The sequence below is a fragment of the Syngnathoides biaculeatus genome, chromosome 6 (genome assembly GCF_019802595.1).
Source record: "Syngnathoides biaculeatus isolate LvHL_M chromosome 6, ASM1980259v1, whole genome shotgun sequence".
In the NCBI taxonomy this organism is placed as follows: domain Eukaryota; kingdom Metazoa; phylum Chordata; class Actinopteri; order Syngnathiformes; family Syngnathidae; genus Syngnathoides; species Syngnathoides biaculeatus.
Genome location: NC_084645.1, coordinates 3,189,700 through 3,202,086, shown reverse-complemented (window position 1 = coordinate 3,202,086; position 12,387 = coordinate 3,189,700). Strand labels below are relative to the sequence as shown.

The following is a 12,387-nucleotide window of genomic DNA, read 5'->3' as shown; positions in this document are numbered from 1 at the left end:
CCTTACTAATCATTCCCACTTCCTGGTCATTCATGCATGCCCCTTCGACCCTACATTCTCTCCCATTCTCTTCATTCATTAACTTCTCATCAAAGTTCCTTTGCTGAATGTCGTACTGACCCATCACTTCTTCATCACCCCTGTTTCCTTCGCCCACATGTCCATTGAAATCTGCACCAATCACAACTCTCTCTCTCCCTCTCTCTCTCTCTCTCTGGGAGGCTCAGGACTACTTCGTCTAGTTCCTTCCAGGATTTCTTTTTCAACTCGAGGTCATATCCTACCTGTGGGGCATAGCCGCTAATCACATTATACACAATACCCTCAATTTCAAATTTCAGCCTCATCACTCGGTCTGATACTTTTTTCACCTCCAAGACATTCTTAGCCAGCTCTTCTTTTAAAATAACCCTAACTCCATTTCTATTCCCATCTACTCCATGATAAAATAGTTTAAACCTTGCACCTAAACGTCTTGCCTTACTCCCTTTCCACTTGCTCTCTTGGATGCACAATATATCAACCTTTCTCTGAATCATCATGTCAACTAACTCCTGAGCTTTTCCAGTCATAGTCCCATCATTCAAAGTCCCTACATACAGCTGTAGGTTTTTTGCATTCCTCTTCTTCATCTTCTGACTGAGTTGCTTTGCTCCCCTTTTTTGTCTTCGACCTCCACGATCTAAATTTCTACCTACGCCCTACCTACAAAGTCAGCACAAAAGATATACAATTTACATACTACCTACTCTATGTTGAAGTTAAGGTAAAATGAAAACAATCACAATAAAAACAGTCAGCACATAAGGTACACAAATCACATACTACCTGTGTTAAAAATATAAAGGATATGGCGATTTAAAGGATACGTGAATGGAGGTGATTCAAACCACAATGGCCCTCACTCGTAGTTCAAGGTTGAGTCGATGATTGATGTTTGGTCGTCGTCGTATCCTCTACGTCGGCGAAATGTTAGCGCGGTAGGCTAACATGGGCCGAGCAGCTTCACTGTGAACGATACAACACCAATTTGGGTACTAAGACTTGTTAAGTTTCCTAAATCCTCATGGCCCTCGTTGTATAAATTATTAAGTTACTCACTTTCAATGTTTCTTCAACATCCACGAATTGATCACAAATACGTCTTGTTGTTAGCAAGCTAAGCTAAGGAATACTCGGCCGATAAGCAAGTTTATGTTGCCGTTTCCACTCGCCTCACTTCTTATTGGTACTCACTACCCTCTTTGTATACGATACGTAGGTTTTGCATCACGTGTAGATACTAGCCTTTGATGTTTTCTTCCTTCGTAAATATTGGAAAACAGACGCTTTCATTGTTAGCGGTCCCAGCTGGGCTAGGCTAACTTAGGCCGAGCTGCTTCGATGGGAACGATACGACTAAGGTTGCACAGATGGTGGTTTTAGTCCACTGAAGTCGTCACCAGCAGTGTCCCACATCTAGTATTCACAGCATTTTGTCCAAAATCAGCAGGATTTATTGAATTCCGATCATGTTGGTCAGAACCTTCTGTTTAAGCTGCTACCATCTTGGAGACCGGGAGCAAGCCAACTTCTCATTCAAGCAATAAGATTATAAATATCAAGGAACCAAAAATAATTTCAAAATGCTATAAACTCATTTGCAGACAAAGAAAACAGAATTTCTGACCACAAAATGGGAAATTCACTCATTACCCTGATGCAGATTTTTGGCATAAAATCAGTGAATACATTTTCAATGACTTTGAACTTAAATTTGCAACTCAAACAGTTTTAACCAGGACTGGCCAAACTTTTTTTTTTTGCCTCAAGATTGACTTTTCAAGCAGACAACCTCCTGTGATCTACCTTTTTTTGGGAGGGGTGGGGGACGCGAACAGGTCTTCGGTTTGAGAGTGAAGTGAGGTGAAATTCTGGGCCGCTGACACAGCTCAACACCAGTGTATGTTGATGTAGCTTGCATCACAGCATGAGCCATTCTTGCACAACACAACAGAATTAAAAATGTAATTTTTTCGTCATTATTTGAGCTTACTCCAATGACATGCGTCAAGATGCTGCAATATTTTGGCAAGGATATCTAAGAACAGGGAAGCTTGTATTCAGGTGGTGATGATGGCTGATTGGTAACTGGTGTGCCGGCTGAGGATGGTGTTGAAAGTAAGAGGGGAGGTGAGGAAGGGAGGGAGAGAGGACGCAAAGAGCTACCCAAGGTCCAACTATGGTACTGCAGGGCAGTTCATGACAGTACCCCCGCCCTCAACTGATGCATCTTGGCGTCCTCAGGCTTCCCTGAGTGATCTACATTGAAGTCCTCCTGCAGGTGGTGGTCGAGAATAAGCTTCCGGGAATCCAAAAATGCTCCTCCAGCCCCATACCCTTCTTAGACGACCAGGTACCTGTATTCCTTCTCCCTAGGCCTCATGTCGAGGATGGACAAATTGAAGGCTGGATGGCCGTTGATATTCCCAGGGGGTCGTTGAGCTGAAGGCCTCTGGGCACAGGTAGAGTCAGGCTTAAGCAACAAGACTTGGAATTTGGGGTGAATTTTTCAAGATCGCAAAAGTTTCAATTGGATAGAAGTGAGATTGATAAATTTGGAAATACAGAATGGACCAGCTGGAGTTTGGTGAGTAAATATGTGTCAGGGTATCAGGCTTGGTGTTATGGAAACCAGGAAGAAAGAAGAGGGCTCAGGGTGCAGGTGGAGCAGGCTTAAGCAATGAGACATGAAATTTGGGGTGAATTATTCAAGACCGCAGAGGTTTCAATTGTACAGAGGTAAGATTGATAAATTTGGTAATACGGAATGGAGCAGATGGAGTTTGGTGAGTAACCTCCTCAGGAATAGTGCCCAGCGAGCTTGTTGGGGGTTGAAGCATTTAGTGGAACATAGGTTAGGTTTTTTTGGTCAGTCCAAATGATTAATGGCTGTTCAGTCCCCTCCAGCCAGTGCCTCAATTCATCCAGGGCCAATATTAAGGCCAGCAGCTGGTTTGCCAATATTCTAATTCCTCTCCATAGAGGATAGGTTGATGGGGAAATAAAAGTGCGGAGGTACATTTTCTGGGTCGTCGGATCAGCTCCAGCTGCAGGATCTGTGGCGTCAACATCCACCACGAACTGGAGAGCAGGAGTCAGTGTGGCGCAAAATGGGACCATTGGTGAAAAGGCTAAATTGACTGAATGCCTGGGAGGCTGCCGGGGTCCACTGAAAGGGGTAGCTGGTGGATTTGAGACTTGTGAGAGCAATGACGACGTTGCTGTAGATGCATATGAATCGACGGTAGAAATTTGCAAATCTGAGGAAGCTTTGAAGTTCTTGACGATAGTGGAGAGGGGCTAGTCAGTGATGGCTTGGATCTTTGGGAGGTCCTGTTGAAGTTGTCAATGCAATGATGTAGCTTAGCAATTGCACTGAGGAAAGGTGGAATTCATATTTCTCTGGTATGACATATAGGAAATTCTTGAGGAGGCGCTGGAGGACTAGGTGTACATAGATGCGAAATTCTCCGGGGTAACAGGTAAAAATTAGGATATCATCAAGGGATTGTGAAGGGAATACCAAGAAACAAGACAGTTTGGGGAAATGAAATATCTTTTCCCTTTAGGTCTGGGCTGTAAATGGAGGAAGCTCTCTCGGAGACTGAAGTTTGGGCTAATTGTTTAATTAAAAGGTGCCACAGCTGCAAGCTATGAGTACGATCCTCTGTTGCCTTCTTGAGCCCGCCAAAAAGCACCCCCCAGTTCCTTTGTCCTCTCCTTAAAAACTCCTCCTACCCCTGTGGGCATGGACAGGAGATTCCACTTTCCTCTTTTCTGCCGTGGACTCTCCTTTCTCCACCTCACCTAAGTTACATTACCCCCCTTTCATGCCCCAGAAAGTCTGTGGGCCTTGAATGGGTGCAATAAACAAATGAGTGCAGATTTGAAACCAGTACCCCTGGTAATAACCCTAGGTAGTCACCCGTAAGGTGGCTGACTGTGAAAGCCCCAAAATGACCATTTAATTTCTTTGAAGTAGACTTTAGAGTTCCTTTGAAGTTGAATTACTCGGAGTTTATCCATCTTACTTTCTAAGCTCAGACCTTTGTTCTCCTCACTCAGGTTTTATTTAATATAATGCCAAAGTACACTCCATAGGTAATGAAAAAAAGTTATTTTTGTGGTGATTATCGGAAATAAGGAGCGTGATAGGTATTGTTTGGTAGTTGACAGCGAAAATGACCTCAGTAACCAGAACTGTGACTTTTTCTGGGGATGGAGGTGGTTGGAGAGGTTTTTGGAGCTGGTGAATATTTTCATGAATAACATTTTCCTCAGCACTGGAATCGAAAAGGGCAGTAGTGAGGGTGTTATAAGCACAAACTATTATGGAACCAGGAACGTTCATCCGGGAGGGAGAGCTCAAGGAGGTTTGGCCCACCACGACACTCTGATTGCAGTGAGCCTGGTCTTTTGGTCGGATGGGGCAAGAGGAAATGAAACTCCCTGATTTATCGCAATAGATGTACAGCCGCTGGATGACATAGCACTGATGTTCCTTGAGGTCTAAACTGTTCTACCACTTTCCAACAGTTTAAAGGATGCAACAAGGAGTGATGATATCCAGTGGACGGAACCGGAGGGATGTAAGTATGGTTGAAGGTCGAAAACTAGAGTGCAGTTAAACAGAAGTTGGGTTCAAGCGCCCAAGTCCCCTGAGGAGGGTTTGGGTGGAGGTACGTTGGACCCAAGAGCAGGCGGAGGGAGACAGATTATGATGAAGACTTTATTATGGGATGTATGGAATTAGTCTGATGTCCGTTGTCAGGCAGTGGCGTGGACTGGTGGCTGGCACTGGAGAGGACAGGCGGCTGTTTTTTTGGAAGGAATGATTTGGATCTGTAATTCTGATAACAAAGAGACCAGCGTCAAAAAGGGAACGAGGAATAGAGTTGCTTATTTGAGACAGAAGAGGCTTGGTATGGCTTGAAGAAGCAAGACTTTGGTGAGTTTTTCCAGAAACAGGAGGCTTATTGGCAGGGGGTGACAAGGGCTGATTGGTGACAGGTGTGCGGCTTTAGGAAGGCGCTGAAACACACGCACACAGAGAGAGAGAGGGGGGGGGAGAGGGGGAGAGAGAGAGAGAGAGAGAGGGAGACTTTCTATAATATTGCAATAATTCTTTACACCATATGATGAATACTGTAATAAAACTGAACCGGGAGCTATATATATTTCATTACTTTCCAAATACTGTAATTTCTCAAGTATAATGTGTCTTGAACTAGTTGACCTAAAAAAAATCAGGAAAACCCTTCTACCAATGTACAATGGGCACCACCAATTTGCTGCTAGACATATGCTCAAAATATTGGGAACCGTCTGTTTTTCTATTTTGCTAGTTGGTACTTTTATTGCTTTTACTTGAATTGTTTCTCAAAAAATTGTCTGTACAACAATCATTAATAATTTTTGTGCATGTACTGATGCAGCTGTAATATGTATTTCGGGACAGGCCACAGGACACGCTTGTCCTGGTCCCTGTAATTGTCAGAACAGAATTCCTCAACCAACTAAAATAAATGTTCAATGATGGCATAACATTTTTTTAATACTGTTAATAACACATATTAGTCTTAAATAATTTAAAACTGTTAAACTTAAACATTTTTTTGCATTAAATATTTGTGCATAAAACGTTTGTGCATAGTACAGTTTATCCTCTACATTACACGTCCTCGGCCAAGAATTCATAAGAAGCATCTGTCTCATCTCCAATCTGAATAATATCATAGCTACCTTTGGTGCATCACTGTCAAACTCATCATTGATGTATTGGTCTAGTTCTGGTTCTCCCTGCATTCATAAACGGTGATCCCATCTTGTCATCCTCTGCCATTTGTGAGGAAACATTTTTTGAATCCCAAGAGTCTTGGTTCCCTTTACTTCTCATTATTGTCAGCCCCTTGATGGGAAGGTCCACCATGCTAACAGCGGAGCCTCTTGCCCCCATTCGGCTGGAATCTGTCCCAGCTCTTCATAGCGTCTGGTCAAGAACAAAACGAAAGCTCAAACTGCGTAGAAATGAGTGTAACGGGCACTTTTAAAAAAGCGAGCATTTCAATTGTGTGCGTTTTCCCTTTTTTTAAATGATCGTACAATCATACTATGTAGTTTCAGCTCACGTTGTTTTACTTCCGGTTTGGCTGCGTCATTGGGCGGAGTGGTGAAACATTTCTTTTAAAAGTGACTGCACAACTAGCCCTTGTAGTTGACATTTTTTTTTTTTCGTTTAAGTTGAAACAAACTCACGGGCAGTCATTTCTTAACAAATATGCTATGCTAACGATCATAAAATGCAAAACGTCTCCCCCCGCCCCCTCCGAGGAGGTCAGAGTTCACGTTGGTGGTGCACATTAGTGTAGTATATATAAATGTGTAACATAAGACATCAAATATCATGTTGAAATTTAAATGTGTACCACTATGTACCTGTAATGACGATACAATGTGATTGTATTTTTTATTTTTCATCCATACTTAAATATAATGCACTCTATTGACTTTTTGAAAATATTTTTGGAAAAAATTGTGCATTATTTTGCAGTGGTTGGCGGTATATTACGATAATAGTATTACTTCTTCATGGGTTTGTCAATTATTAGAACAATATCGATGTTGTGCAGCCCTATCGTGTTGTCTGACTTTGTTTCCGCCTTACTTTGTCTTATCTTGCGTCTCGCCTTGAAGTGATCAAGTCTTGTTCTCAGGTCCTGTTTTGATTTACCTTTTGGCTTGTCTTAGTGATGACGGTATGAGGTGGTGGTTGGTGCCACAGCTGAAGGCTCTGTGTAAATGGATACCTTCTCCGGAAGAAAAAGAAGACATGCAAGTGCAACAGACCGTATTGTCAAGTAAGGACAACCTTGTCACTCATCTACTTACAGTATGTTTTAGGGATGCACTAATGCCACTATCACACAAATATTTTGCCCCTTTTCCATACTATTTAGTAGCTGATTATTTAACTGAGTTTTTACAGTATTTAAATCAGGAATGTTAGAATATATTAGGCACGGTGGACGACTGGTGAGGACATCTGGCTCACAGTTCTGAGGACTGAGGTCAAATCCCCTCCGCCTGTGTGGAGTTTGCATGTTCTTCCTGTGCTGTGTGTGTTTTCTCTGGGTATTCTGGTTTCCTCCCACTTCCCACCAACGTGGTAGGTAGATTGAAGACTCTAATTTGCCCGTAGATGTCAATGTGAGTGCTAATGGTTGTTTATGTGCCCTATGATTGGCCGGTGACCAGTTCATGGTGTATCCTGCTTCTTGTCTTAACATAGCTGGGATAAGCTCCAGAACGCAAACTCCCCTAGTGAGGATAAGCAATGCAGAAAATGGATGGCTGGATGGATAGAATGTATGACAGTGAACCCATGCTCTTCAGCAGGCGTAGGGACAGAGCCTGGCCAGGATAAGTAAATTTCGCACATAATTCATACTCTCTGAAAAGATAATCTTCAAACATTGCTGTACCGTTGCAAATACAGTACAGGAAACGCCTTACAGCTGAACACACATGTACATACATATCAAAAGTTCTGATGATAATGATGATGAATTTCTTGAGTGACGGATTTCGGTGGACAATTAACATTTATTTGAATGTACAACAAGTAGAGGAGTTAGATCGAAGGTCCGGACGATCCCTGGGACAGTTTATTCTGGTGTGAAACTCTCCTGCTTCGCTGTGCGGTTGGTCCGATCAGTGTAGCATTCCACCACAACACAAGTCATGCTCCTACTACATGGTACTGGCCCTCTATATTGATATAATGCAAAATGTTTTTTTATTTTACACTTATTAGGGCTCATTCAGTGACCACGTTTTGCCTTAATTGTTAAAACGAAATGGCCATTATCACTTGACAGTCGTATATATAATAAATATGATCTCCAAAAATAATTAGGCATTTTGACACCATCTTGTACTTGCAGAGAGAAAACAACCAGAGACAGAAGGTGTGATTTATAAGATCTCACTCATTCATCAAGCCACTCTCTGGCACACACAAAACTTCACACTTATGATAATTACAAATACATTTCTTTTGTGGGGTCACAAGGTAGCAGGTTGTCAGGGTGCAACTGCAATGCCGGGTGCAACAAATGATTGACATCTAATAAGTCATGCCTTTTGTCTGAGATGCAACAAAATAACTCAAAAGTTTTATTGTGAAACCATTTTTTATACTCTCACTACAGTGCATTTGTTAAAATCCTCTACCCTCTAGCTATCTTAGGTACGTTGGTTGCCATGGGCTTTCAGTCAAGTCAGAAGCTAGAAGCAGTGGAGAAGAGGCGCATTCCTTCCTGCATCTCAGCCCTAGATGACATGCTCTTCTGTGAGTGATTATTCACAAATCACTGTCTATTTTGTCTTTTGCATGCTCCATTTTTTTTAATGCTGAAATGGCCACTTTTATAGTAGAAATTGGAATAGCAATGTTTAAGCAGTATGTTTTTGAATTCAATACTATTCCGATCAAAACATTTTGTCTCCCCGTCTTCGGTTCATGTTTAAGCTTTACACATTGTTATGGCTTTTTTTAAGTTTGAATTTAATCTGTTCTTAACCGCAAAATAGTAAATTCCCATTTTAATTCCTATTTGTGTAAATACATGTACATCCTGCATTCAAACAATTAAAAATGCATAAACTTAAAGCTGCTTAAATTTATATATATATATATATATTTTAGATTCTCTCTCGCGGTGAATATGCACCTACGATGAAAATTTCAGACCCCTCCATGATTTCTAAGTATATCTGGGTGTTCAAGTACGTATTTTCTTCACTGTAACCCTACCAGAGGTGTAAAGCCCCCGACAACTTATTTCCTAGTATCATCTACAGACACAAACGTCTCCATCATGAAAAGATGACTGCTCAGGGGAAAGGGTGAAATGAGTCTTTCAGCTAAAAACCCGTGGGTTCAAGTAACTTTGTCAGATGTGTTATGCATACCTGAAAAAGCATTCCTCTCAGACCTGCAGTGCGATAATAGACTAAATAGTTAAAATTAATTAAATAAATAAATCTGTCTAAAATATGTACATTGTATCTTATAGTCAGTCTGGGTAATTTAACAAGACTGCAATTTCTATAAACATAGATGTGTGGTATTGACGTTGTAGGCGCCAATATACAGGGTTGAGTATAATGGACAGTGTATTAAATTATAGACATTTCTCAAGAGTATAGAAGAATAATCAGTTGCGTAATGTACACAGTGCTGCAAGGACAAGTGGTTAAAGTGCTTAAAGTGCGTCTGATCTTAATTTCTGGTGTTGCGTCAATGGTGGTGGGTGTCAAGGAGGGAGAACAATAGTGAGGGCAAAGCAGAGAGGGAGTTGAGCGTACTGACTGCCTAGGGGAAGAGACTGTCTTTGAGCCTGTTTGTTTTGGCTGAAGGCAGTAATGTGAAGAGGCAGTTGGATGAGTGAGTGGGCTCACCTGAGATCCTAGTAGCCTTTGGGGTTAAGTGGGTGTAAATGTCCAGAAGGGAGGGGAAAAAGACACCCCTGATTTTCTCAGCTGCTCTCACAGTGTGTTGCAGTATGTTGTGGGAGGAGTTGGTTCAGGCACTGTACCACATAGCCAGTCCAGACGAGCAGCATCTTCACTCTGAGCTCCTCCCGGATGACTGAGCTCCCTCACACTAGCTCCAAGGGGGAGCCCTGGCACCCTTTTTTTGGCCTCTTGGATCCGCCATCTTGTTCTATCACTCATGACCCACAGCTCGTGACCATAGATGAGGGTAGGAACGTAGCTCGACTGGTAAATGGAGAGCTTCGCCTTTCGACTTGGCTCATTTACCACGATGGTCCAATACTAAGTCCGCATCACTGCAGACACTGCACGAATTCACCTGTCGATCTCCCGTTCAATTCTTTCCTCACTCATGAACAAGACCCCAACATACTTGAACTCCTCAACGTGGGGCAGGGTCTCATCCCTGCCACCGTTTTCCAACTGAAGACCATGGTCTCAGATTCGGAGGTGCTGATTCTCATCCCAGCCTCTTCACACTTAGCTGCAAAATGCTCCAGTGAGAGTTGGAGGTCACTGCTTGATGAAGCCAACAGAACCACAAAATCTGCAAAAAGCAGAGGCCACCAAACCGGACACCCTCTACGCCTCCATAAAAGTTATGGACAGAATTGGTGATAAAGTGCAGCCTTGGCGCAGTCCAACTCTCACCAGAAACGAGTCGGACTTACTGGCAGCACTGTGTACCACACTCTGACACTGGTCATACAGGTACCGGACAGCCCATCTCAGGGATTTCAGTACTGCATACTCCAGAAAAAAATCACCACAGGACTCCCAGAGAAACACAGTCGAGCAGCTTCTCCAAGTCCACAAAACACATGTAGACAGGTTGGGAAAACTCCCAGGCACCCTTAAGGACCCTGCTTAGTGTGAAGAGCTCGTCCACTGTTCCACAGCCAGGACGAAAATCACATATCCTCACTGTACACCAGGGGTGTCCAAACTTTTTGCAAAGAGGGCCAGATTTGGTAAGGTGAAAATGTGTGGGGGCCGACTATTTAGCCTGACATTCTTTGAACCATTAACATTAAATACAAATTAACTTTTTGGGATTTTTTTTAATTTAATTACAAATGGCATACGTTTACTTTTACATTTTTTTTTACATTTAGGTTTTTACCGAAATCACAAACCACAAAAAATTAAGAAAACTATAAAGGATATCTAAGTTCATGTGAAACATTACATATTATTCACTATTATATGCTCACTGTAGGAAAAGTGCTGAAAACAAAACAATGATCACTGCATATTCAAACTGTGATTTTGACCATCACAAAAAAATTAATTAACTGAGATTTAAGAATTTATTCAACTCAGAGGACTTAACAAAGGTCTTGCCTGCACTAATGTGAAGGGTGATACTGGGATCTTGACTGCAGTATGTAGTCCATGTCTGGCTCAAGAGCAGTGGTTTTGATGCGCAAGACGTCACGCGGGTGAGAGTCACTCAGTCTCGTCCTCATGCAGCTCTTGTTAATGTTCATAACGGAGAATGTCTTCTCGCACATGTATGTGGAGCCAAACAAGCTCAGCATTTTCTTAGCAAATGTCCGAATTGCTTGGAACCTGCCTTCATCCAGCTGGCGGTAGAAGTTGACAAGAGGGAGCTGTTGGTGCCGACTGCGATGCTCGGCGTCACACTGCAGCTCAATGAGCTCCAGTTGCAGGTGGTCTGGAGCGTCATCAGGGTCCACGGAGAAAGGAGAGGAAAAAAGCGTGATCTCCTTTTCAATAGCTGCAAAGTCCCGAAAGCGCTGCTGAAACTCCTCAACCAGAGATGAGATGTCTGCTGCATACTTTGTCATTTGCGCACTGATATTGATCTGTGGGAAACTGGTCACAATTTCCTGCAGCGACGGGAAATGTGCGGTATTGGGCTGCGCCTGTGACAGGTGTCTTTGGAAAAGTAGCAGCTTGGTCCGAAAGGCTTTGATGTGTGAATACAGTTGGCTTACCACTGCATTTTGCCCTTGAAGGCTTGTGTTCAGCGCATTCAGATGTCGCGTTATGTCAACTAAAAATCCCAAATCAGCCAGCCAAACAGGATCATTTAATTGTGGCATGGGTTGTCCCGTTTTAGTCAAGAATTGTCCAATTTCCTCCCTGAGAGAGAAGAAGCGCTGCAGCGCAGACCCCCGACTGAGCCACCTTACGTCGGTGTGTGATACAAAACATCTCCGTATTCAGCCTGGATGTCGAGAAGAAACTGTTGAAACTGGCGGTGGCACAGCGCTTTGGAGCGAATATAATTAATAGTCTTTATCACCGGTTTCATAACATTATCATATTTCATATATTTGGCACAGAGAACTTCTTGATGAATAATACAGTGGAGTTTAATAGCGCTGCCTCCTCTTCGCTGACTTTGTTACAGACAAGGCTTGATAATCCACTCCGCTCGCCAGCCATGGCAGGTGCGCCGTCCGTAATAATCCCGGTGACTTTATTCCACTGTAGTTTCATGTCATCTACGGTGGAACAAACAGAAACAAATAAATCCGTTCCTCTTGTTTGGCCCTTCAGACTCTGGAGGTCCAGAAGCTCTTCACTCACGTTCATGTCATTGTCCACTCCTCTTAAAAAGATCAGTAACTGAGCGGTGTCGGACGCATCCGTGCTTTCATCGCACGCTAACGAGAAAAAGTCAAACTCAGTTCCTTTTGCCTCTAACTGTCTCTTAATATCTAATGAAACGTCTTCAATTCTCCGTACCACAGTATTACGAGCCAGGCAAATATTGGCAAACTCTTGCTTCTTCGTGGGACAAATTTTCTCAACCAT

The 12,387-nt window shown here is 42.7% G+C and overlaps 1 protein-coding gene across 13 annotated transcripts in view; it reads left to right on the top strand.

Annotated features, from left to right (window-relative positions):
• Nucleotides 1-12,387, top strand: part of LOC133501809 (Fanconi anemia group A protein) — a 168,521-nt gene that overhangs the window by 47,486 nt on the left and 108,648 nt on the right. For all 13 annotated transcript variants that reach the window (XM_061821800.1, XM_061821801.1, XM_061821809.1 and 10 more), the window contains 2 exons: nt 6,790-6,899; nt 8,282-8,392. In XM_061821800.1, the coding sequence (XP_061677784.1) occupies nt 6,790-6,899; nt 8,282-8,392 (221 nt within the window). The remainder of the gene's footprint in view (nt 1-6,789; nt 6,900-8,281; nt 8,393-12,387) is intronic.